This window comes from Takifugu flavidus, chromosome 9 (assembly GCF_003711565.1).
Source record: "Takifugu flavidus isolate HTHZ2018 chromosome 9, ASM371156v2, whole genome shotgun sequence".
Classification (NCBI taxonomy): Eukaryota; Metazoa; Chordata; class Actinopteri; order Tetraodontiformes; family Tetraodontidae; genus Takifugu; species Takifugu flavidus.
In genome coordinates, this window is record NC_079528.1 from 132,294 (window position 1) to 156,956 (window position 24,663).

At 44.0% G+C, this 24,663-nt stretch overlaps 4 protein-coding genes and 1 long non-coding RNA gene across 6 annotated transcripts; 2 read left to right on the top strand and 3 right to left on the bottom strand.

Moving 5' to 3' along the window:
* The first annotated feature begins 326 nt into the window (after nucleotides 1–326).
* On the top strand, nucleotides 327–4,449 carry rbm22 (RNA binding motif protein 22). The gene is made up of 11 exons (XM_057042601.1): nucleotides 327–468; nucleotides 1,279–1,332; nucleotides 1,414–1,443; nucleotides 1,522–1,654; nucleotides 1,750–1,850; nucleotides 2,035–2,207; nucleotides 2,343–2,543; nucleotides 2,680–2,844; nucleotides 3,006–3,091; nucleotides 3,360–3,488; nucleotides 3,768–4,449. Exons 1-11 carry the CDS (start codon nucleotides 415–417, stop codon nucleotides 3,920–3,922), a joined length of 1,281 nt encoding a protein of 426 aa, XP_056898581.1. The 5' UTR covers nucleotides 327–414; the 3' UTR covers nucleotides 3,923–4,449.
* Nucleotides 4,450–4,642: 193 nt separating this feature from the next.
* Nucleotides 4,643–8,996, bottom strand: LOC130530975 (myozenin-2). Its single transcript, XM_057042602.1, has 6 exons — nucleotides 8,309–8,996; nucleotides 7,855–7,945; nucleotides 6,993–7,156; nucleotides 5,972–6,125; nucleotides 5,481–5,658; nucleotides 4,643–4,935 (listed from the first exon to the last, which is right to left on the bottom strand). Exons 2-6 carry the CDS (start codon nucleotides 7,931–7,933, stop codon nucleotides 4,752–4,754), a joined length of 759 nt encoding a protein of 252 aa, XP_056898582.1. The 5' UTR covers nucleotides 7,934–7,945; nucleotides 8,309–8,996; the 3' UTR covers nucleotides 4,643–4,751.
* Nucleotides 8,997–9,614: 618 nt separating this feature from the next.
* Nucleotides 9,615–17,172, top strand: LOC130530972 (soluble guanylate cyclase 88E-like). Of its 2 annotated transcripts, none has more exons than XM_057042592.1 (19): nucleotides 9,615–9,772; nucleotides 9,858–10,061; nucleotides 10,155–10,295; nucleotides 10,878–11,017; nucleotides 11,102–11,236; nucleotides 11,372–11,495; nucleotides 11,579–11,698; nucleotides 11,817–11,934; nucleotides 12,456–12,542; nucleotides 12,732–12,849; nucleotides 13,374–13,503; nucleotides 13,668–13,814; nucleotides 14,612–14,758; nucleotides 14,838–14,994; nucleotides 15,068–15,177; nucleotides 15,270–15,359; nucleotides 15,785–15,943; nucleotides 16,034–16,171; nucleotides 16,479–17,172. In XM_057042592.1, exons 2-19 carry the CDS (start codon nucleotides 9,942–9,944, stop codon nucleotides 16,629–16,631), a joined length of 2,334 nt encoding a protein of 777 aa, XP_056898572.1. In that variant the 5' UTR covers nucleotides 9,615–9,772; nucleotides 9,858–9,941; the 3' UTR covers nucleotides 16,632–17,172. The 2 variants fall into 2 exon arrangements, with proteins under 2 accessions (XP_056898572.1, XP_056898573.1); XM_057042593.1 differs by having other exon boundaries at nucleotides 11,817–11,901.
* Nucleotides 17,173–17,271: 99 nt separating this feature from the next.
* LOC130530978 (uncharacterized) lies at nucleotides 17,272–18,424 on the bottom strand. The gene is made up of 2 exons (XR_008951980.1): nucleotides 18,342–18,424; nucleotides 17,272–17,855 (listed from the first exon to the last, which is right to left on the bottom strand). It is a non-coding gene; the product is annotated as an uncharacterized LOC130530978 (long non-coding RNA).
* A 796-nt stretch (nucleotides 18,425–19,220) lies between these two features.
* On the bottom strand, nucleotides 19,221–22,103 carry arl3l1 (ADP ribosylation factor like GTPase 3, like 1). Its single transcript, XM_057042604.1, has 6 exons — nucleotides 21,673–22,103; nucleotides 21,233–21,376; nucleotides 20,231–20,347; nucleotides 20,016–20,066; nucleotides 19,725–19,910; nucleotides 19,221–19,604 (listed from the first exon to the last, which is right to left on the bottom strand). The coding sequence occupies exons 1-6, from the start codon at nucleotides 21,688–21,690 to the stop codon at nucleotides 19,557–19,559; spliced, it is 564 nt and encodes a 187-aa protein (XP_056898584.1). The 5' UTR covers nucleotides 21,691–22,103; the 3' UTR covers nucleotides 19,221–19,556.
* Nucleotides 22,104–24,663: the final 2,560 nt, after the last annotated feature.

The following is a 24,663-nucleotide window of genomic DNA, read 5'->3' on the forward strand; positions in this document are numbered from 1 at the left end:
TTGTACTTTGTTACTTCCTCCAAGATCTTCTTGGCCTTCCAGTGTTTATCTTTCCATTCGCAAAATAAAAACAAGGTAAATGCATTTTAATGGAATCTTCCAAAACAGATAATAGTGCTTGTTTGGTGATACAGAATCAGATGCTATCAGATCATTTGACACTTGATCCACCAAAGACAAATGATAATTAAAGATGATAATTAAAGTCATTTGATCACTACCTTTCATTTTATGAGGTCATGAAAAAAAATTAAGTCACAATTTGTGGGTAATCGAGTCACTTGTTACTTTTGTCAATTTAAAAAAACATCTACCCGGCATGCAATTCGACATTGGCCTGCGCGCGTGCATGAGCCGTGAACGCGCTTCGGTGTGTCTGAAGTAGCAGGATAGGATTGGCCTGCACTTACCAAAATGGCGACATCGCTAGGATCCAACACCTACAATAGGCAGAACTGGGAAGACGCGGTACGTCTTATCGTTCATATTTGATAGCAGAAACTGGCACACACTAATCTCAGCTGTAATATAGAAATATGCCTAATGTTATAATTTGTTTAATTTTACCATACACCAAGTTTGGTTAGCTTGTAAACTAGTTAGCTTTCCGCTAGCTACTGCTTTGGAAGCGTGGTTGTGCTAATGCATCGTTTTATATAAGTTTTACTAAGGAAATTGCGACTATTTAGTTTGAGCACTTTTTATGTACATTATTGTATCGTGCCATTTGACTTGCTAAAACTAATCTTAAACCTTGCCTTAGCCTTGAGCTACTTTCTACTTTGCTGAACTATCGAAGGTTGTAGCATTAGCGTGCTAACAACCGCATTTAAAATGCCACGTAAATCATTTCTACCACCTTTTATATAGTGGAGTTTTATGTAGGGTAAAATTTTTGTGAAGTCGTGCTTGATATATCGATGAGTAAAGCTTTGTTGAGGCAACATAATTCTTCAAATCAAGTCACGATTTGATATATATATGGAGTCATCGTTTAACGTGTTATTGAGCTCTAGTCTGTTCTTTTTTACCTAATTAATTAAAGCAAAATTAGTTCCTTTACAACGAAAAAAAGCCTGTTTCGGTTTTCTTTATTATTCTCCTTCCCTCACTCAGAAAGGCATCTTTGCAGTACATGTATTGGCCAGAGCTGGTTGACTTGGTTCATACTAGCACTAAATGGAAACAGCTTCTTTAGTTAAATGGCAAATTCGACTTTTCTCTTGGTGTTTTGATGTGACAGGCAGATGTAAAACTCTGTTTTGATTTGTGTTTTAGGATTTTCCTATTCTGTGCCAGACATGTTTGGGAGAAAACCCATACATCCGAATGGTAAGTGAGAACTTAACAATAAACTTTGTTGTGTTTCTTGTGTCAAGACATGAGATGACCTGCTTATGCTTTGTTTTGCAGACCAAGGAAAAATATGGCAAGGAGTGTAAGGTCTGTATAAGTAGAGCATATATTCTATTGGAAACTACTGCGTAGGAAAATATTTACTCATGATATTTTGCTCAACAGATCTGTGCTCGGCCATTTACCGTTTTCCGGTGGTGTCCTGGGTCAAGGATGCGTTTCAAGAAGACGGAGGTTTGTCAGACCTGCAGTAAAATTAAAAATGTCTGTCAGACATGTCTTCTTGACCTGGAATACGGTGAGCTTCTGCACCTTGGTTTTTTTTATGAAGATAAAATGTTTCTCCGTGATGAATGAAGCACAACATGAGCTTTGTTTCTTGTTGTGTGTCAGGATTGCCCATCCAGGTCAGAGACACGGGGCTTGCAATTAAAGAGGACATTCCACGGTCAGATGTGAACAAGGAGTACTACACGCAGAACATAGAACGAGAGGTATGTTTGGGTTAGGGTTTTGCTTGTCTGGTCCATCTACTTATAAAATTGCAGCACTTTAGACAGTGACATGCACAAGGCAGCAGTTAGCACCTCTGAAACTGGTCCCAAAATTATCCGAGCAGTAAATGCTAAATATTGTTTTGACTTTGATGCCTCGTTTGTTTGAACCTTACCTTTTTAGTTGGCTAACTCTGATGGCACACGGCCAGTGGGCCAGGTTGGCAAAGCACCCAGCTCCAGCGACATGTTGCTGAAACTAGCCAGGACCACACCGTATTATAAGAGAAACCGACCACACATCTGCTCCTTCTGGGTGAAGGGGGAGTGTAAGAGAGGGGAAGAGTGTCCCTACAGGTGACTATCGTCTAATAAACTGATCTGCGTGCTTTTTCTGTTTTGTTTTTTTTGTTTTTTATAAATATAAATAATTGGTTAAATAAAACTCGGATATTTGTCCTCAGTGCATCTATATATTTTCTTGTTTTTCAGACACGAAAAACCCACAGATCCCGATGACCCTCTGGCCGACCAGAACATAAAGGACCGTTACTATGGTATTAATGACCCAGTGGCAGACAAATTGCTGAAACGGGCTTCGGCAATGCCAAGATTGGATCCACCAGAAGACAAGACTATCACTACCCTCTACATAGGAGGGTTGGGGGATAATGTCACAGATGGAGATCTCAAGTAATTTAAAAAAAAATATGTACCGTATATATATATTTGTAACATTGGTGAATGGAGATTTTTGTGGCCAGTCATTGTGCATTCTGGGAAGTTGCTTTTCATTGCATTAATTCTACTGTTTGGTTGTTATTTGCAGGAATTTCTTTTACCAGTTTGGTGAGATTCGGACCATTACCATAGTCCAGAGGCAGCAGTGTGCCTTTATCCAGTTTGCCACACGGCAGGCAGCAGAAATGGCGGCTGAAAAGTCCTTCAACAAGCTCATCATCAACGGTCGGAGACTCACTGTTAAATGGGGAAGGTAAAAAAAAGTGTTTTAAAGTACATTGAAATTCATGCTAGCATACGACTACGCTGTAACAGAAGCTAATACTTTATATGTGGTTGCTGTTGGGCTCCTTTTGGCAGCATCAGTTGGTGGTAATTGTGGCACAGATTAGATAAAGTGTGGTGTCTTTTTAGGTCTCAGGCAGCAAGAGGGAACGAAGGCAAAGATGGCCTCAGTGAGATGGGCACCAGGCTTGATCCTGTGCCTGGGCTGCCAGGAGGTGAGTTTAAAAATAAAAATAGCTCTGATATGGGTCATGCGCAAAGTCTTTTTGCAAAGAGTGCAATGTAATCCTTGATTTTGACCAAAGTTTGCAATCGCAAGAGGTGTGACATCATATGTGCTGTCAGCATTACTTTGTTCTCAGTAGTTAAATGTGCTTAGTTGCCAAATGTCAGTTCTTTGAAGACTAAGAAACAGATGGTGGTAATGAGTCTTGGGAACCTTCTTATGACGTCGTCTTAACTCGTTCTCTGTTTGGATTCCAGCTCTTCCTCCTCCACCAGCATTAGATGAAGACGCTCCTGCTAACTACTTCAACCTGGACCCCAGCACCTCTCCTGCTGTCATGAACATGACTCTGCCTCCTCCTCCCGGCATCAACCCGCCTCCTCCAGGTTGAATATCCCACATGCAGCTCTCGTCTCTCACAGAACACAAACATCAGTTACTATGCTTCATCTCATTGCCAACAATAAGATATACATTGTTTCCTGACTATCCGAGTGCACCCACTTAAATGTCTGCCTACACATTGTTTAGTACATGTTTATTATGGAAAGGATCATAAACATCCTTTTTATTATGTATTATCATACAGGGCTAATTTTTCATGATTGTAGTGCAGGAAAGGCTGTGGACGCCTCCTGATTCTTTCTTTTTATCTTTTTAATCAGGATTTGGGCCTCCAATGTTTCACCCGATGGGTCACATGGCTCCACCAATGCCCCCTCCATTGAGCATGAGACCTCCCGGTCAAATCCACTACCCCTCTCAGGATCCTCAGCGCATGGGTGCCCATGGAGCACACGGTTCCCGTCACGGCGATTAACCGCTGGAGTCAAATCGAACTGGTTCATGCCCTCCCCTTTGACTCAAATCTGGCAGGATGGTCTAAATTCAATGCTGTATACCTAAAGAGATCAGTAGGGTGAAAAATGTGCTAAAGAGAAAATGTTACTACTTCTAGAATAACATCTGACTCATCTAACCACCTGCAGTGCTGCGAATGAACTGAAAAGAGCCATCTGTGTGTGGACAGATGACTGCCAGGATGATACAGGATTAATTTGTCGAATACTATACAGCTGAACAGGGGATATAAAATTGAGCTGTGCACCTATTGGTGTAACCCTCCTGGGTTGGAGCCTGTCTGTGTGTGTGTAAATAAATTGTTATTACTGGAGGTTAGTCGTATGTCACACAGTAAGTTGTAACACCGATTAAATTTCTCAGCATTTTTAAATCTGTTGTTTTTGTTTTTCCCCTCCACTTGATGCAATTGTCCCACTGCTTAATGTTCATTACCAGGCTTTAATGTTTTTGTCATTAAAATGGCAGATTTTGTCATTAATCTGAGTGAATGGACTTGTTTAACTCTTGAGTGGATTTGCTGGACTTTTGGGAGGGGAGACAAGAATGAGGGTGAATGTTGGGTCAGCAGAGACATGATGATATAAGCCCGCGTGGTTGGAACTCCACCTCATCCAGGATGCTGGTTCAATCATGACTTACTCATTGACTTGGTTACCACCCAGCAAAGACAAACCAGTTTAAGTCATGCAGTGGTTTTTTTATCTTCTTCCTACAGCCATTTTTTTCCTTTTTGCCATGCTCAAGCATCAGCCAGTGTTTCAGTCTTTTTGCTGCTCAGCCCATTTCTATAGTTCATTAGATTCAAGGCGGTAATCAACTCTCCATCCCCTGGGTGCTCGGTTAAAGTTGGGCCGGTGACACATGCGCTTCAGAGCGACTCCGGGCAGCTGCTGGGACTCCACGGCCTCAAAGCTAATCACCGGGATCGCCCTCTTGCTGGCTGTAGCTCCTCCGAAGGGCACTGCTGATCTAAGAGAGAAGAGAGCATATTAAGCTGACTGGTTATCCTGTGTTCCTGTTCCTGCCAGAGCGGAACCACCAATATGAGGCCTGGGGAAAGGTGGGGGTGGGTGGGGTGGTGGCTGAAAAGAAGAAACCACCTGGGATTTAAGATGACTCCATCAAGGTTTAGTGAATCTAAGCCGGTTCAGATTTAAGGCGTCATTATTCGGTAATGACGCGATGCGTCAACAGATCTCCCCCCCCCCCACAGGGGCACATTTTGCCTTTTTCCACCTGCCTCGGCGTGATCTTATCCTGATGTAATTCTGTTGACGTCATTAGAAAGGCGATTCCCTTTCCTGTGAAATCTCTGGAGGAAAGCTGGAGGATCTCCTTTCAAGATCCACGGTTTAAAATAGCCGTCACACAGCAAGGAGGAGCAGCCAGACGGACTGATCATTTTTCAAAGCGTGGAAAGATGGAATGGAGCCCAGGACAGCGGGCTGTGATGGTTCTTGTGGTCTAATCATCTGCTGGTCTCGGTGCCAGCATGGTCTGCGAGCCGCACTTACCTGTTGAAGCACCTGTAACTGACAGGTGGCGGCAGGTTCTGGAGCAGCTCAGCACTGAGGACGTTCTGGACCTCTTCGTGGCCTCCCAAAGCTGCTGTCCACGGGGAGCAGTAAGATCTGGGGATTACTGTTGTATTAAACTTCTCACTGGGAGCTTCTTTCAGAGGGCCAGAGTATCCTGACGGGAGCAAAAAAATTGAATAATCTAAATGTCTCTTTTTACCAAAGCATAAACACGCCCGACCTGATGTGAGGACAGGTAGCGCAGTAATGAGATCTCAGCGTGAAGCTCCGTTAATAAAACGCGGACTCACATCCACAGACGCCCAGAGAAGCGGGCTACAGATAGCGGCTTTGTTCGAACTGCTGGCACTGATAATAGAACTCATTTTGCTCTGTGAGGATTAACACGAGATGGATGGTTCAGTGTTGGCGCTTCGCCTTTGATGAGTTAATCCTACGGACAATGATGGTCTTCACTCCGGACTTACCTGGAGCGAGGACTTCAGGTCTGCCCTTCGCAGCCACGCTCTTCTGCAGGCCCTTGACCAGGTGATGTTTTCCAGGGATGATTAAAACCTGGTTCTCTTTGCCGCTCTGGGCCGGCTGGAAGTTCTGGGGCGGAGGAACAATCTCTGTGAGCGCCTGAAAAAGGGACAGAAATCGGAGTGTAGTAAAATATTTAACGCAAATTGACAATCATCCATTTTTCATACGCGGTGATCTCATTCGACACATTTCTAATGCATCATCGCCCACTCCCTGCGGGTTTATTTTATTTTTTGGTGCTTTCAGTCTCACACTGTGAGCAACCGCTCCAGTCATGCTCAGGCATAGCATGATGATGCTGACACTGATCCAGTCACTGCTCTCATCACACCAATTTGGAATGAAAGCAGAATTTTTAAGGGTTAGAGTGACCACAGACATTCTTTTTCACGGGCCCAAATTCCATGTGGCGTTTCTGTCACTGCACACTTGATTTTTGGTCATCTTGACATTCTCCCTGCAGCAGAAGCTGATATCTTGAGTTTCATGGTAGAGAGGCGCTTTGAAAGCAACTGATCTCTGAACAGACATTCAGAGGACAAGAAAAGTGACTTTTCTGGCTTGTTCAGTCATTATTGTGTTTTTGTCCAGAAAAATCAGCAGGTTGTTTTAAGTGACCACAGGACAATTGAATTCATTGCTGAGTGCATTTTTAGAGTCCATCCATCCATTTATGGGGCAAATGACAAGAACATCAATACACACACAGACCTCTCACTCACACCCAGGGGCAGTTTACAATCTCCAGTCAACCCGATGTGGCTGTTTCTAAACCCTGTGGGGAAGCTGGCTGACCTTGAGAAAACATACAGGCATGGAAAGAACATGTAAACTACGCATCGACTCGGGCTGGAATTGAACCCAGGACCTTCTAATGTGATGTTTATTGTGAGGACACCTAGAAGGCATCAACACGACCTTGAAAAGAGCTGAGCGCGTTCGCATCGTCTCCCAGTTCCTTACGTTGCTGGTGTTGTCGACGCCGTTGATGGCATTCTCCAGGGTGAACCTCTCGGCCCTTTTCTGCCTCTCTTGAAACATGCGAGAGCCTCGGTTAGATGAAAGGTTGAGCTCCTCCATCATGATGTCTTTGGGGACGCTCATCTTCTTCCCCAGGTTCAGTCCCACTGGCAAGAGAGAAGATGTATAAGGGACTCAATTCAATAACTGTGCACAGGATGTTTGACAGGAGTAACTTATGGACGTTTGAAAGACGGGAAACCATTAGTGGGGACCTTTGGTAGATTTTAAATTCTCCTCTGATCTCCTTTTTTCTGTCAACTTTACAACAGCTGACAGGCGCTGATATAAAAGCGCTAAAGCATGCACAGCATCACTAATTTGTTATTTTTGCACAGCTTTTGCTGCAGGTCCCTTCTCGTGTTGTATCATGGCAGAGCAGAGAGTCTGAAATAGCCCTGGGGTGATGTCAAGGGGTGGGGGGGACATCCTGACTGGTGTGGTCCTGAGTTGTGTGGGTAACTAGGCTTATAAATAGTATTCTTGGATGAAAGACTCATGACGGAGAGGCTGTCCCTCTTTTGCCAACATTAAAAAATCTTTAGAAGTCTGAGCATGTCTTTGAACAGCTGCTGTAAAATTCAGTGGGGGAGTCTGATCTCACAGTGTCAAAGACTTGGGCTGTAGAATTACACACTGCCCGTTGTGTGCCTGGAACACACACATGCTAGGACACAACAGCATTAGCAAATTGTTAATGCAATACACAGCATTAAGAATGACACCGCATGATTAAATGCATCTATTCTCATGCGTATATCACATGTGTGCATGCACACCAGTCTGACCAAGTTCCTCCACCAACCTCCTCTGGCCTCCATAGACAGAGCCTTCGCCTGCATCATCCTCTGCTTTGTTACGTCATCCAGGCCTGAATACATCATCGTTATCGACCACTGTAGGGAAACCAATAGATTAATAGATTTTGTAAAGTGGGTTTTATTGATACTCACTGTACGTACTGAACCTTTGTAAATACATCAGCAAGTGTCGGGTGGATGTTTGGTTGATGCATACAATGGGGAGGTTTCTTTCCATTCTATTTAATCCTACATTAATGATGGCTGTCGACGTTAGGTGAGTAATGCTTGAGTCAGGTTTAATGTTACACACACGCAAACACACACACGTCAGCTAAGATCAGACTTTTAGCTAGTTAATGCAAGTAACAGCAATAAGGTCCCAAATTGGCTTCTGTACACAAAGCAGCACACTTTTTTGATGACGATAACGCCCTTCCACGTCCGTGCAGGCCTTACCTGCGTCTCCTGTCAGTGTGTGTGTTCTTTGCTGGGGTTGGAGTGAGCTGTGGCTCGGTTTTTCCTGCCCTGCAGTTGGGAAGGAAACGTCTGCGCAAGTCATCCAAAGATGCCTCCGGCACTTACCTCACTGGTTTATTTTCACAGGGGGATAAGAAAGTGAGAATGGATGGAGGGAGTGCCAGGGATTTGTGTGTGCGTTTGGGTGTGTGTATGTGCGTGTGGGGGTGCAGCTATAAAAGCTAGAGCTGTCAGATTTACATCCTGACGTTGAGTTTCTTTTGCAATAAAAATCTGATCCTTTCTGTCTGTCTGTTTTCGTATCTTAACCTCATGGTGCGGTGCACTCACATAAATCCTTGTACCTCTATCTTTGTGAGGACTTTCACAGACATAATGCATTATCCAGCTCCCTACCCCAACGTTAACAGCTATCCCCCTAACCCTGACTTGGACCCTAACTGAAACCTAATTCTATCCTCAGCCTTAAGACCACGTCTTTACCAACAAACACTCGTTTGATGTTGTGAGGATCAGCCAAACTGTCCCCTCTTCCCAAAAATGTCCTCACTTTGCTGGTAGAATGAATATTTTGATCCTCAACTGTCACTTTAAAAAGTGAGTGCTATTGTGAACTATTCTACTACCAAGAACAAGAAACAATAGAAAATATTTAACATATATAGTTGTACATTACTAAAATTAGTAAACAACAAATTAAAGAATCAATGCAAAAAGCAGACTTTGCACACACACACACACACACACACGCACACACACACACACGCACACGCACACACACACACACACACACACACGCACACACACACAAAGAACAATCCCTTCTCTATCTAAGTTCATTCTCATCCAAAACCTTTTTTTTCTAAATCAATTTATTGTTGCCAGCAGCAGCCTGAAGGGGGAAAACATATTTTTCCTTATCCTTGCTGAGATTGGATATCGATTTTGCACTGTTCTACAATGCCGCTGTCCCCCAGCGGGAAGCCTCTGGGACCCTGAAAGAAAATGTGAAGTCAGTGTGAGTCATAGTTTAGCTGAGGCGTTGCTGATTGTTTAGAGCATACTTTTAGTTATCTTACTTTTGTCTAAGGGAGAAAATGAAATTTCTACTTTTGTATTTTACACTTGAGGGATAGTGACTTATTCTTTCTTCTATACATTATATATATTTATAGACATTCCAGTCCCATGACTGGGGTCATCTGGATTTGAGAGGTAGCCCCCACAGTGTGTTCATGTCACATGGAGAGAGTTACACGGCCACCAGGTGCTGACACAAGAACAATAGAAGGCCATTCAGACTCTGAGGATGGAACAACTGGAGCACCTTTAAAACCGTTTGCCTTTTCGGCTCTCAGATAAACATCTTATTTTTCTGGGAGCCGAAACTCCCCAGGTGGTGTTGAGGGAGGGCAACTGCGGCTTTAGTCAGTGAATGACTTGGTTCGTGCTGAAAGCGAAATGCATTAATAGTCACTTTGGTGCCCGGGAACAGTCATTATTGTGAATCTTCCTTGTTCGTTTGCAGGAACCCTCAGGGAAGACTATTAGAAGTCAGAGAGCTGGAGTACAGCGTTCCGCCTGAGCTTCAACCCAGAGAGAAACAAACGGGATGTATGGGCTGCTGTGTGAGAGCCTTCATGACTTCATCAAGGAGTCATACGGAGACGATGTTTGGAAGCTGGTTCGAGAGAGAGCAGACGTCAGGTTACACTCTTTTGTCACACACCAGGTACAGTCAGTGGAAATGCAATGAAATAAACATTTTGATATGAAAACCTTTTCATTATTAGCACCATTGTTCCGTGTGTGTGTTTGGTTGCAGGTGTACAGCGAGAGTGTGATCCCCCGTATAGCCAAGGCAGCCAGTGGAGTGACAGGCACGCCGTACAATGAGCTGATGAACTCCTGGGGTGTCTACTTCCTGGGCTTTGTAGGGAAGTACGGCTATGACAGGATTCTCAAGGTGGAAAATTACACTGAAAATTGCATGCATTTTTGGGAGCTGTTGAAGAAAAGGATTTTATTAAACATATTCAGTATTCATTACTTATTTAGTTCTAATTCCAAGGTAAAATCTGCAAATTGTTTGCAAAGAGATGCTCATTAGAATGATCATATATGGAAAATTGGCTGTTTTGACCTAAAACAGGTTGTCTGGCAGATGTAAATTTACAGCCCATACAGAAATAATAAATAATTGAAAAATCTGAGCATGGCCTATATGTACATACTTATTATTCATGTAGGGATTAAACCCTGGTACACGGTGCCCGCCTTTGTAATAAATAATTAATTTCTGAAGGATTTAATCTTGTGTCCTGCTGGGGGAATGCCATAGCGCCATAGTTACCACAGTACTGATTTACTGCATTTTTGTGTGGGGTTTGCGTGTTCTCCCAGTGTTTGTGTGGGTTTTCTCTAGATATGTAAATATCTCAAATTCATAGTACTTTTATTAGCGACTACCACGATTAATGTAGAGGTTATATTTTAAATAAGAAAAAAATAAATATCATGTACATTGGCTAAAGTCCTTCATCTTTAGGTACTTGGACGTCACGTACGCGACTTTGTCAACGGCCTGGATAACCTCCATGAGTACCTGCGCTTCAGCTACCCCAAGGTGCAGCCTCCAACCTTCTTCTGCCAGGAGGAGTCCGCCACTGGGGTCACCCTCCATTACAGGTGTAAGACCAGGATGGCCAAGCCCAATCAGAGCTAGAGCTCCGTGTAGAAGGGCTGACACATGGTTTTGCTCCTCTCCTGCAGGAGTAAACGCAAAGGTTATCTGCACTACGCCATGGGCCAGCTGAGGCAGATGGGGAAGCAGTTCTACGACACGGACATCCACGTGGAAGTGTTGTCCGAGCAGATGGTCGGAGACTATTCCCATGTCACCATGAGGTACCCACGTGCACGGGGACCGTCACATCTGTGACAGCAAATATTTAGAGACCAACATATTTTACACACATCCTGAATCTGCTGCATAAATATGTCAGTGCTGTGTACTCACATGTTCATTCTAATTTTGTGCAGGCTGAATTTCGACAACTCTGCCTACCGCTACATCATGAAGGAGGATGAGGAAGAGCAGGAGATTTTGCCCATTACCTCAGACTTCTTCTTCGAGGTCTTTCCATTTAACATTGTGTTCAGACAGGTAAACTCTGCCCCTAAAGGTGTTAGTGAAGGAAATGAAGCATCAAATGAGCAGCAACCACTGCACTTCTCTGACCCCCTCAGGACATGGTGGTGCATAACGTCGGCTCGGGCCTGGCCACGGTCTTCCCCGATCTGGATGGGAAGAAGATCAATGACGCTTTCTTGCTGGCTCGCCCCCTAGTGGAGTTCACCTGGAACATGGTAACATATGACAGGTTTTTACAGACGGACAGTTTCAGTGCTTCGGTTCAGGTGAAACCAGCAACTAGATTTCAGCGGAGTGACTGTGACTCTGAAATGAGGCTTGATCTGCACACAGATTATCTCTCACCCCAACAACCTGTTTGAGATCGTGTCAAAGGAGCCCGTTAAGAGAGAAAGGAACCTTCACAACCGAGTCCAGAGTAAGAGTGGGAGCCATGCAAACACTCACAGGGGTGTGTTTCTGGTGGTCGAGGACTTTCTGGCTTGTGGTCGGATCACAGATAGCTGCATTAAAGTAGAACTAAGCATTGCTATATTGACACCACCACTCATGTTCAAAATATATTTGTAAAATGCATTCCACCATGAGCACGAGGCCATTGTTCACCTTGGATAACGACACGCTCACAGCTCAGATTCAGCTATTACACCACAACATCTCCATGTATAGTGTAGTTAGTTGTGTAAGAATGTAGGGCCTTTCATAGGAACACGAGTTACCGTCAAGCCTTGATAAACTGATTTGCATATTTCTGAGTAGCTTTAATTCCTCAGTATTCCATTAATTTTGCATCAGCATGCTTAATGTATTAGGTCTTAACATGGGCTGCTGATTAGAGCTGTTCCATCCTAGACGCTAAAGTCTGTGTTTCATATCATGAAGATGTTTGCAGACTGATTGCATTTGAATTATGAGCTGTAAACACGGACATGTGTGTTTACGGTTCTGATAATTTGCTGTGTTTTTCTACAGATTCTGACTTTGAAAATGCCAACCGCTCTGCAGATGTAGATGTGGAGCTCATGGCTTTCCAGTCCATCATTGGAGATGATTATAAAGGTGACGGCCTCACTCTGAGATAAGAAAATTGACCCTATGACCCTAGTGCTTTGCTCACATTTTCTGTTTGAATTCATTATAAGTTGTCATTAGTTTTTAGTCTTTAACACATTTCACAAAGTGTTAATCTATCGGTTTAAAATGCTAAACTGCTGAGTTCACCAGTGCTGGGAAATCATCTGCTTTCAGATGGTAACAGTGCAAATGCCATGGAGAGTTGGGGGGACGGGAGCCGCTGCCTGAAACTGAAGGGACAAATGAGATACATGCCGGAGTGGGAGTCCATTATCTTCCTGGGAACCCCTGTGTATGGCTGAAACACACACACACACACACGCACACACACACGCACACACACGCACACACACACGCACGCACACACACACACACACACACACACACACACACACACACACACACACACACATACACACAGACACACACCTTTATTAAACTGCTGGAGTACAATCTAAAAAGCAGTGAGGGCTAAACCAAATTATAAGGCTGGAAATAAAAGTCTGGGCAGTGAATCAAATCGACACACCATTCTAACGGCTCTTAGCCCGGATGGAATGAGCTGCTAATTAGGTTGTAATCAGACAGCGTAGCTCTTGTGAGCATAATGGGAAGCCATTTGCAACCGAAAGTGTTTTTCAGAGTACATTACCAAGGCCTTCCTCTTCTCTTCTGACACATTTTGTGAGTAAATCCAATTACGTCTTTGCTGATAAAACTAATGAAATGTTAAATATCACCTCACATCAGTCACTGTGCAGTGTAAAAACAACGTTTCCACAAATGTTTAGATTCGGATTGCCATTGTTTTTCTAGGATGGAGAGCCTGAGCGCGATGTTCAAAACTGGTCTGTACATCAATGACCTGAGCATGCACGACTCCAGCAGAGACCTGGTGCTGGCAGGCACGCAGCAGTCGGAGGAGCTGAAAAGAGCTCTCATACAGGTTCACCATGCTCTGAACTGTTGCAGCATGTCCTCCGTGTGATCGACTCACTTGTCCCCCTGTGTTCAGATAAAAGTCTTTTCTCTGTCTCAAACCAAAGCTCGTCTTTCAGAATGGATGGTCCCGATGACGCTCAGGTGAAATCCTCTCTGTTTTGAGTGCAGGAGCAAAAGAAGTCCAGTAAGTTGGAAGAGAGCATGAAGATGTTGGACTATGAGATGAAGAAGACGGACGACCTTCTCTACAGGATGATTCCCAAACCGGTGGCTAAAAGGTTGCGCAAAGGAGAGCCGGCGGTGAACACCTGTGAGGTCAGAAGCGTGGCGACAAGTTGACACATGATTAACAATTCCATCCCTGCAAAGGTTTATTTTGATGTTTGGGTCTGAAAGATGGGTGTGTACGGTGGGAATTTGGGATATTTTGTTATGTTCAGTTTACCTTAGCTTAGCTTGGTACAAGATTGGCCTAGCCTAGTATGGCTCTACTCAACAGACCCAACGTAGTTGACAAATTCCAAAACAATTTACACATTAATTACAGCTTTCCAGAGAGGCATGCTACCTGTTTCCAAAGATTAGCCATTGATGTATGATTAAATTGCGCTAACCTGCTCAGCTATACTAGAGATTACTTTTCCCATACGGGGTGCAAAACACTTAAACATGTCCACATAAACCATGAAAATCTGTGCTTCTTTGCCAGATCCTAAGCCACAGAAATCTGGGATAGGGGTGATTCTGTCATGTGCTGGTGATGTCATTTGGAGCCTGTGCAGTGGTGATAAGGGAGTGGATTTGGAGCAGGCATCCAGCTCTGTCTGGTCACAGATCTCAGCTGTCAGCTACGTTTGATAGATTTTATGTCATCAAATATCTAATTAAGGATGGCGCACAGAAAAAGACATTAACTGGTGAAATCTTCCAAAAATTCATTCATTCATTCAGACACATGCATTACTGTCACTACTGCTTGTGACTGGGGGGCTGAAGTCCTCCATCTTAATGTAATGTATGATGTAGTTGATGTAATGATGATGTAATGATGTAGTTTTGGTCAAACACCACCAGAATTCACCAGCTTCTCTACGTTACCTCCATCCTCCCAGGTGTTCCCAGATGTCACCATTCTTTTCAGTGATGTTGTGGGCTTCACTCGCATTTGCAGCCACATCACCCCGATGCAGGTGGTCTCCATGCTCAACACCATGTACACGCTGTTCGACACGCTCAGCGAGAAGCACCGCGTCTTCAAGGTCACTTTGCTTCTCCCCCATTTAAATGCGATACATATGGAAACGATGGTGCTGGAGCCCAACACTTGCTGTCCCCCAGGTTGAGACCATTGGAGATGCCTACATGGTGGTAGCGGGGGCTCCGGAGAAGACAAAATATCATGCTCATAACATCTGCGACATGGCTTTGGACATGGTGCGCTCCATAGACCACCTCAAAGACCCTTCCAACGGCAACAACATACAGATCCGTGTTGGTGGGTGGAAGGTTGTACACTTTTACTCACCTGCTTATGTTGTTACATCCTCAATGTGTTGTGCTGGTGGCAGGGATCCACTCTGGGATGGTCGTGGCTGGTGTGGTGGGACATAAAATGCCGCGTTATGGTCTCCATGGCGACACTGTCCATACTGCTTCTGCCATGGAGAGCAATGGAAAGGCAGGCAAAAAGAATTGATCAGTGTTGCTGAGTTATATGGTTTGGGGGAAAAAAATGAGTGAATTCATCCCTGTGCTTGTCCTGTCGTCCAGGAAATGCACATACAGCTCAGCAGCGCCACCTACGAGCACCTGAAAGGAAGTCACTTTATTTTTGAGAGGAGGGGCATTATCACCATCAAGGTTAGTGATTAAAGTCGCGGGTTTTCTTTTCTCCTGGATTCTGGGTTCGGATGACGAACCAAGCATCTTCCTGTAGGAATGTGCACGTATTAGCACGACAAACACATCTCAGGTATTCTTAAACAATTGTGCAACGCCTTTATTTTGGGCACGAGAACTCAGTGTTTCCAGCCTCTGCTGTTATCGATCTGCATATTATTACGAACTAACTGCCTCCTGCCTGTGGAACCTCCAGTTTTACTAGCGTTTGACTTTGAGAGCTTAATTTCACCGATAATAGCAGTACAGTAACTCCCAGAGGCTGTGACACAGTAAAAGAGACTCTTATATACAAGTTGCCACTTTGTAGTCCGCCCTTAGGTCAGTATAGAAGGTTTGTGTCTTTAAAATTTAAATGTCTGTTAATGTTTGTTTATGTTCTTTAGGGAAATGTTGAAATCGAGACATACTGGTTGAAAGGAAAACGGGACAAAGACGGGAATGCTCAGGCAGCCTGTCCGCAGTTTGAGTCCCAGACCATCAGTAAAGCCATCAGCAAGGCCACCATCTCAGGCACTGAGGCCCCGGGGGAAGAAGAGGGGCTGGTAAAGTTTACTCACCTGAATCTCTCATTTGCTTTGCTGCCACCTTCATTCTCTCTCATTTCTCAAGTTTCCTAGTGACTCTGCCCGCAGGTTTTCCCACTTGTGCCTGGGGAGGACGAGGACGACGTCAAGTCAATTCGCTCCCACCGTATCAAGATGGAGATTTCAGGCCATTCTCTGGAGGAGTCGATGGAGGAGTGCCGAGTAGAGGAGATGTCGGTTCATAAGGTGAAATGGAACGTTTGCAGGATTCATCATCTCTTTATTGATTTGAATGCAATATTGACATTTTTCTCAACTTTTCTTACTCAAGAACTTTATTTGAGCACAATTTGAGGAGGGATGAACATTGACTTTACTCCAGTACATTTTCAGAAAAAACAACAGCACAGAAAACACAGAAAAAGTCTAAATTATGACAAATTATATATTTTAATGAAATAAGTATAAGAGGCTGTCTCAGGTTACATCAGCTGTTTGAGATTTTGGGATTTTCCTTTTGGTGGGATGAAATGACCTGTTGTTTTTCCTCCAGTCCCACTACAAGGACGCTTTACAGGACGGCCTGCAGGACTCTCACCTGGAACGGGACTCGCCCGAGTTTGACGACCGAGACTCGCTGATGGAGTCCTGCGACAGCTCCTGCGACTCTCGCTGCTCAAAGAGCACCATGTGCTCCATCTCATGAAGGCGCGATGCTAATAGCAAGTAAATGGTTGGACCCTCTCTAAAGAGCTTTTTGTACAACTCATGGCGCTGAACGTCAGGCCGAGTGCCAGTTCCAAACACAGTTTTGCATTGCCTAGTCTGTAACGTTTTGGGCTTGTCTGCGCCTATACACAGAATCCTCTCACAGCTGTCATTTTTAATGTCACACTTTGGTAAGGTTTAAAAGCCGCTTTGGAGTTTTAAAGGCACTGCGAGTGAGCACTCAATATGTCACAGTCACTCCAAGATTGCCCAGCAAAACTTTGTGAAACACGATTTAGCACCACTGCCGCGTGGTTCAGCTGGACACAAGCTAAGATGTTTCCCGTGCTGTTATGTTCTGCTGCACCTTGTAGATTTGACATCTCCTTTCATCCCCGGCAGAATCTCGCCTCCCGTCCCTCTCTCACCCGTCTTCTTCTGAATTCTTTGTATCACATCACACCAAATACAGATAGCTACAGGGCAAGGTGAACGCTTGTTAGCTCTGAAAATAAAGCGAGATGCTGCTTCGCCATGTACAGCTTTGTCTGGGTTTTTTGTCTTGCCACTCAAAGGGCATCAGTTTTCTGCCACATTTGCATACATTTCACACTTTGCTGAAAACAATACCACATAAATACGCTTTGTTTTTATTTTGTTTATGACTGCTCACCAGAATCGTCACACAAAGTAATCGTTTTATGGATCCATGCAGTATTCATTATCCCTGCAGTTGCTGGAACAAATCAATACATTTACCAAAGCTTGGCCTTAAAATACACACACACAGACACACACCCACAAACATACACACACTCGCATATCTCTAAATCATCAGCAACACTGACAGACGTTCTCCAAACTCCAGTCAGACCATATTCCCCACTGAATGGTTTTCAGAGGAAGTGCACCTGTAAGTGGCATCCTCGCGCTCCAGGGTCATGGGCAGATCTTTGGGTGAGGAGTCAATGGAGCAGTGTAGACAGAAAGCATAAATAAATGCCAACAGGAGCAGGAGGCAGACGATACAAAACATGGCGATGATGAGGATGGTGTGCACCTGCATGTGCATGTCCTCCAGTGGTGGCAGCGTGGTAGAGGTTGCCGAAGCACTGAAACCAGGAGATGGAGTCCCAACAGGAAAGGGAGGCTTCATGGAGGCTGAGTGGGTGACGCCTGGCATGATGGGAGATGTGGTAGGGTTGTTGGTGCTTTGTTGTGGCTGCAAGCAGAAAAGACCTGGTGGACTCCAGCTATAGCTAATAAACGCTTGAATATACAGTGAACAAAAATCCTTTTAGGAATGTTTTCCACCTAAAAAAAGGCAGAAGCAGGGTTGAATTTAATTGAGATGTTTTGGCTAAACTTCTCCATCCACTTTAAATCTATGTTCTTTCCAGACAGCTAAAGTAAAATACGAGTTATGAATGTCATTTTCTAGAAACACGAACAGTCACAACCTGACTTGTTTTGTTTCTTTGTTTAAGATACATGACACATAAAAACAACCCTGTTGTCATGTTCAGAGATTTGAAATGAAAGAAAGTCCTGCCAAGAAGGAATAACAACATCGGGTAATTCAAAGATAATTACGTCAAATAACACATTGGCTTGCCAAAAGTAGATGCATGAACAGAACCCCAACAAATAATAACTATCTCTCCAATGACAACCTGGGTAATTATTCATTAAACAACATCACACGTACATTCAAAAGCATCAGGTTAATTATCTTCCACACAGACAGCCAAAAGCAGATGGAGCCTTTTGTTCGTACCTCTTTGAGCAGGCTTTCTTTGATGAGCACAGCATGGGAAAATGAAAGAAATGGAGGACATGAGAGCAAGTGCAGAACTGAAGAGATGAGGCTGGTGGACCAATAGAGAGGGTGGTGACGATGGGTTGCTATGGCAACACCTGAGGTGCCACACTAATGATAGGATTACAACTGTACTTATGTATATGAATGAGGATGTCTTTAAAAACGGCAGGCAGAAATGAAAAGTTCCACATCGTAATTCTGCATCACAGCTCCAGACTTTGTGCACCTGCACTTAAAGATAATGACAGCAGACCTTCTCATTGGTTTTCTACACCCCAGAAATGAAGTAGAACAAGATACCACAGATGTGATTTGGAGATGAGCCACGTGGCTGACAGTCACAGAGCGCACAATATTTCCAGAAGTGGAATAAAAAAAAACCCACTTTGGTGAAGTCTCCCCGCTGCAAATTAGTCTGCCTCTCTGCACGCAATTTCCTGCACCGTTTGTTCTGCGGCTGCTTGAAGATGCGATATCTTGTTCTTCCATGCTGGGGTGTAATTATAAAGCCCCCTTCCCTCACACTCTTGCTTTCAATTACTTTCTCTCTGATTTTACAATGCAAGAGCTTGTCAAAGCTTCAATGAAATGTGGCAGGTTGACAACGGGTAGGAGTGGTTGGACTGGTTATTGTTCCTCTTGCCACTCATCGACTTGCTACTGTTTACAACTGTCACCCACACACACACGCCGCTTTAAAGCTCTGAGTTCACCCCTAAAATGCTCCTGCCTGCATGTGTGTAAAATAACTCATACCAAAAGAGAGCAGGGCACAAATGTCTAGTTATTTTATTGTCAAAAATCTCAGAATACATCCCTAATACTCACACTGAACTGGTGTCTACGGCCTTACCAAACCCCACTGTGAACAAGTGACTACACACAGCTTTTACCAGACACAGATGTGAGGGAAAGTGGAGCAAAAACATACATTTGTGGTGTTAAAAGGGATTTTCCATATACCCTTATTCAATTTCATTCATGCTACAACTTAAAAAATATTCATAAAAATTACACAAAAACAAAATCGTTGCTCCAGTTTGCGATGCGGCGAGGCCCTTGTGGCCGTTTCCTGCTCCACTCTGGTCTGTCGCTGCAGATTTACTTCTTCTTGTTAGCAATGTTGTTGCAGATCCAGTTCATGCCATCCTTTGAAAGACAATGAGAGGTGGAACTAAATTAGCCTGACTTAAACCAGAGAAGTAAATATAAATAACAAAGTAATAGCTTGGCACTGATTTCAGCTCATTTTAGTTGAGGAGATCTAACCTGAACGCCTTCCCCAGACACAGCCGAGCAGGCCTGAATCTGCCACTGACGATCCCGGTAGGTGTGCAGGTTGAGTCCCTCGGCGATCTCGCTGGCCGGTGATGCTGTAGCCAGATCCTGTTTGTTGGCAAAGATGAGCACTGGCACGCCCTTCAGATTCTCCTCATCAATCAGCTCCGACAGCTCCTGCACGCCAACAAACATTGCAGGGGTTTAGATCTCATGACATAAAGTGGCTTTTCGTGCTCTTTGTAGAGCAAACCCGTATCCAGACATGTGCATCAGGCTCACCAGTCCCGTCTCCTCAAACCTCTTCTTATCTGCACTGTCAATGACATAGATCTAAAATGACAAATGTGAATAATAAATGTGTGCCAGTATTACATATTCATTAGAAACAACATGCCATAACACAACTAAACGTATGGCCCACATGTGATTGACAGTAGACCCGACATTGCACTTTGCCTGGGGAAATGAGAGCTTTGATTCCTCAGGTCACTCACCAAAAGGTCAGTATTTTCCAGGTATTTTTTCCAGAATGGCCTGATCTTCCGCTGGCCCCCGATGTCCCAAACGTTGAGCTTCATGCCGTGAGAGGCAACGCTCTTTATGTTGAAGCCCTGAGGTTGAGCACAAAGTGGGTGTCAGTGCTGTGCACAGTGCTGGCGTGACATGAGGAGCAAAAACTGTTTCTGTCCGAGCATATGTGCAGAAAGAATCGCTGGATGGCTCTTGTAAACATCTTATATATGAGATGGCGTGCATCGTGGCCGGTCAGAGCCTCAGTTTTAATCCGGAGACGTTTTTCGTTACAGAACTTCTTTCTTTTTCAGCCAGCGAGGTTGTATAAGATCTTTATCCCGAGGGTCACTTGAGGAGCAAATCTGAGGATAAGACTGGAAGGATCAAGCACAGTGTGTTTATGTGTCATGCGTGATTTAGCGCAGTGGTGTGTGTGTGTGTGTGTGCGTGTCTCCGAGACTACCGTTACGGTGGAATGCATTGCGTTAATCAGCCGTTTCAAGCCTGCTCTGCTCTTTTTCTGACAGAAACACGTCAGTATTATATCAGACGTGAGATAATCTGGTGAAAACAAGGCTGACGGGGGTGGGGGGGGGCTCTCGCCACAAGGTCTGGAACCCCTCAGAAAATGTGAGGATCAGAAAGATCAGGGTTATTTAACCTCACCTTCATTTTTTAAATTGTTGCTGCTGTGTGCCAAACTCTTGCCCCATTTTAAAAAATGTGTTAGGAGAGCAGAAGGTATCTGAGTCCAGCTACTTTATGTGGGAGTGTGTGCTGGTCCAGCTGGTCTCATGAGATTAAATACAATCCTCCCAGATCTGACAGACCTGGGTTTCAGCCCCAGGTAAACTGAACAATATCATTTCCAAATGCACGCCAGTTGTTTCAGAAGGAATCAGATAATGGTGTCTGGAGGTAGTTCAAACGAGTTCAAAGCTGCCCACGATGCCACAGAACATGTTGAAGGTGAACCCCATCACCTGCGTCGGTGTGATGGTGTTCACGTCCTCGGAGGCGAGGCTCTTCAGCAGGGTGGTCTTGCCAGCGTTGTCCAGCCCCAGAAGCACGATCCGGACCTCCTTCTCTGTGGTTCCCTTCAGTTTCTCAATGACAGAGAGTAAGCCCTGCGTGGGGGGAGGGGAGGGGGTGATGAGAGGTCACGTCATACAGTTCCTGGAAGACCGGCAACACTCTCTTGTATATCCAGATTTTTCTGCCACAACATGTCATTTCTTTATTAAAATGTTTTTTAATGGTTTTTTTTACAGGAGCTTTACTACCTGGATGATTTAAATCATGATGACAGTGATTCATTTAAAGGCTTCGTTTAGTTGTAAAACATCATACAGTCTGAACATTTTGTTGAAAACAAGGAGCAGGTGCAGCTGATTTCATGAGTCTTGAAGATCAGGTCACCTACCTTTTGAGCTTCCCCCATGGTGGCAGTGTTTCCTGTGGCTTGGCCCAAGGGCCGTAGCTACATTCTCCGCTGACGCTCGCCTGGATGTCCTCGAGGTCCAATACACCCAGGTCAGATATCCAGAAAAAGCCCTCTTGTCTTCTGTGTTTTGGTCTTTCCGACAGAGCTGAGCTCGCTGGGGTTAAGTGTGTATGTGATCGTAACATCTACCTGGGCGTCAGTTGCCTTTTTACAGTAGCGCAGGGGTTAGCCAGCAGGAAGGGGGGAGGGGGGGGCTCGGGATTAGGAGGCCAGAATTAGCCCTCGTCATCCATGCAAAGGCCACTCCATCCGTCACCGCCCTCCACCTCCTCCTCCTCCGTCCATTCCTCCCTCTCCACTTTGCAGTGGCTTTACGTGGATTATCCCTTAGCCACCTGCTCGAGGAGGAAACCGAATAGACCGCCCTTCCTCACACACTGAAACGTCTAAAAAAGAAATCTTATGGCACTGGATATATAGAGGTCAAGATACACTTCATGGATTTTATCATGTGGCTGAAGCATGGAATTTAAATCATCCTAAATCCCCCATCCATCCTACTCTTAGATAACATTAATACCCCACATGTATCTACTATTTCACTCAACATCAGGCTTGACTGTAGCGTGTTGCTGTGAGCAGAGCAGCGGGATTAGTTTGAGCATGGCTGTCCCGTGTCAGGATTAAAACATCTCTAGCATGTTTTCTTTAATCAATGAGGCATTTCACTCAGACGGTGTGGGTCACCTGAATGCTGTGATTAACCATCACAGCAAGAACTCACCTGATCTCGTGCACTTAGATGCACAAGCTTGTAAAGACATTTTATTTCCTGTATGTAACAGATGCAATTACGACTCCATTAATGTCACGGTAATTGTTGCATGTGACAGATCGGGTCTTATTTATGATTGTCAGAGAGAGACAAAGAGACACAGAGAGAGAGAGAGAGAGAGAGAGAGAGAGAGAGAGAGAGAGAGAGAGAGGAGAGAGAGAGAGAGAGAGAGAGGAGAGAGAGAGAGAGCCCTTATGCTACCTTATGCCTTCAGGGTGTCAAATAGCTTGAACATATTCAAATGTATTTATATAATGTACTTTAAATTGACCTTATAAACTGCAAGGCATTATGGATATTATGTTAAGAAGTAACTATTTCTGATGGAAGTTCCTGCAGTGTCATTCTCCAGTTATGACACTGATGTGTAATCAGTGGAAACATTGTGCATATTTAATTAAATAGATCAAAAAGCTCCACAGACAGTAAATGATGTTGAGAGGAATCCAGCTAAACTAAATTAGAAAAGTCCTCCTCCTCCACATGCATATGCTAAATATGTAGCTTGGAGGAGGAGTATTTATTTCCTAGTGTTTGTGCCAGATTTTTGTGTGTGTGTTGCCTGGCAACTGCTCACAGCATAGATGTAGTCTGTGGAAAACAGACCCTCTGTAAAAGCACTACTTGCCATTTTAACTTTTGAAGATTAAAACCAGACAGAAAGGCTTGATCTGTATGCAAAGCTAAGAGTACTGCTGGTCTTTTTATGCAACTTTGCATCAAAATTATATGGGCACTTTCTAGAATGCTGTAGAAAGGATGTTTATAATGTAGAGTATTTGTACATTGACCAAAACAGATCTGTAGTACGTCTCACGCGACATCAAGGCTTCAAACTCCTACCTTGGTTTCTTTTCAACAGCCTCACATCATTGGGACCAAGAACCCAGTAGAGAAACATCAGCGGGAGCACCAAAGCTTTGTCTACATCCGGGCACAGAACCAATAACATTAAAGACAACGAGAGTATGACAGTATGTGACATCATTGGGAATTAATGTATATACGCGAGAAATGTCCAAACAAACCCAAAACAACAAATTAAACATCACTTAAATTTACCAGCCCTGGCTTCTACTTACTGTTAACAGTGACACCATGTGGACGTGGCTCGTCAACGCCACGCAGCAGGTAGACTGACCCGGTCTGAGAACAAGAGGACTATTTCTCTTTTTTGACCTCTTAAATTCTCTGCATCCTTTTCCCACCCAAACGTTGGATTTCAAAGTATGGGCACAAACCTGAAGATCTCATGAGCAGGGTTATGACTACTGGGTTATTACAAGATCACGAGTGCTACTGTATGTTTATTAGCAGCAGATGAGGCAGCTGCATTCACCAACACAAGTGACAAAATAAAGACACCAGCTCGGATTTACAGACTCTTTACAATGATCATTTTCATGGTTACATCTTTGTTGAATTCAGTTTATTTTTTAAATTGCATTGTATTTTATCATGCTTCTCTGCCTCCCCCTCGACACGCACGCACACACACACACGCACGCACACACACATTTTTTTTCTGCTTACTTCCTCATCATACAGTTTCCTTTTTTGGGGTATCTTGAAGCGAACAAACTCAAAAAGACTCTGGCCATACACGTGTGCACTGTGCTGAGCTCTTGGAGCAGACAATCATCTACAGGAAAAACGGATGTAATGAATTAAGAGAATGTTTTATCAGTTAAGATCAGACAATGAGCGGGCTAGTTATATCTTATGTACCATTTCAATCTGTAAACACTGTAAAAGGTTTTGTTAAAAATTCAAATGATTATACTTTATTTCATGATGTATTATACTGTATAATAATCTTTATTTTGACTGAAGTGAGTAATTCGCGCGGTGCCCCATAGGGGGCACTGTTGGTCATATTTTGACCCACAGGAAGCGAGAGTCATAATGCGTCCACAGTAGTTCTAAATGTGAATCATAATATAAAAACAGGGCCAGAGAAAAGCTAAAACAAGGGGGAAATTCTAGTGGAAAATGCCATGACGGTCATCTGAACAACTTCTTGTTATTAAATTAACGGAAGAAGAGGAACAAAAATAGGGAAGAAAAGTGTCTTTTCCTGAATCAGCTTTTCCTGCATTACTGTTAAGGATGGAAGGAAGCTCATTAAATTCAAA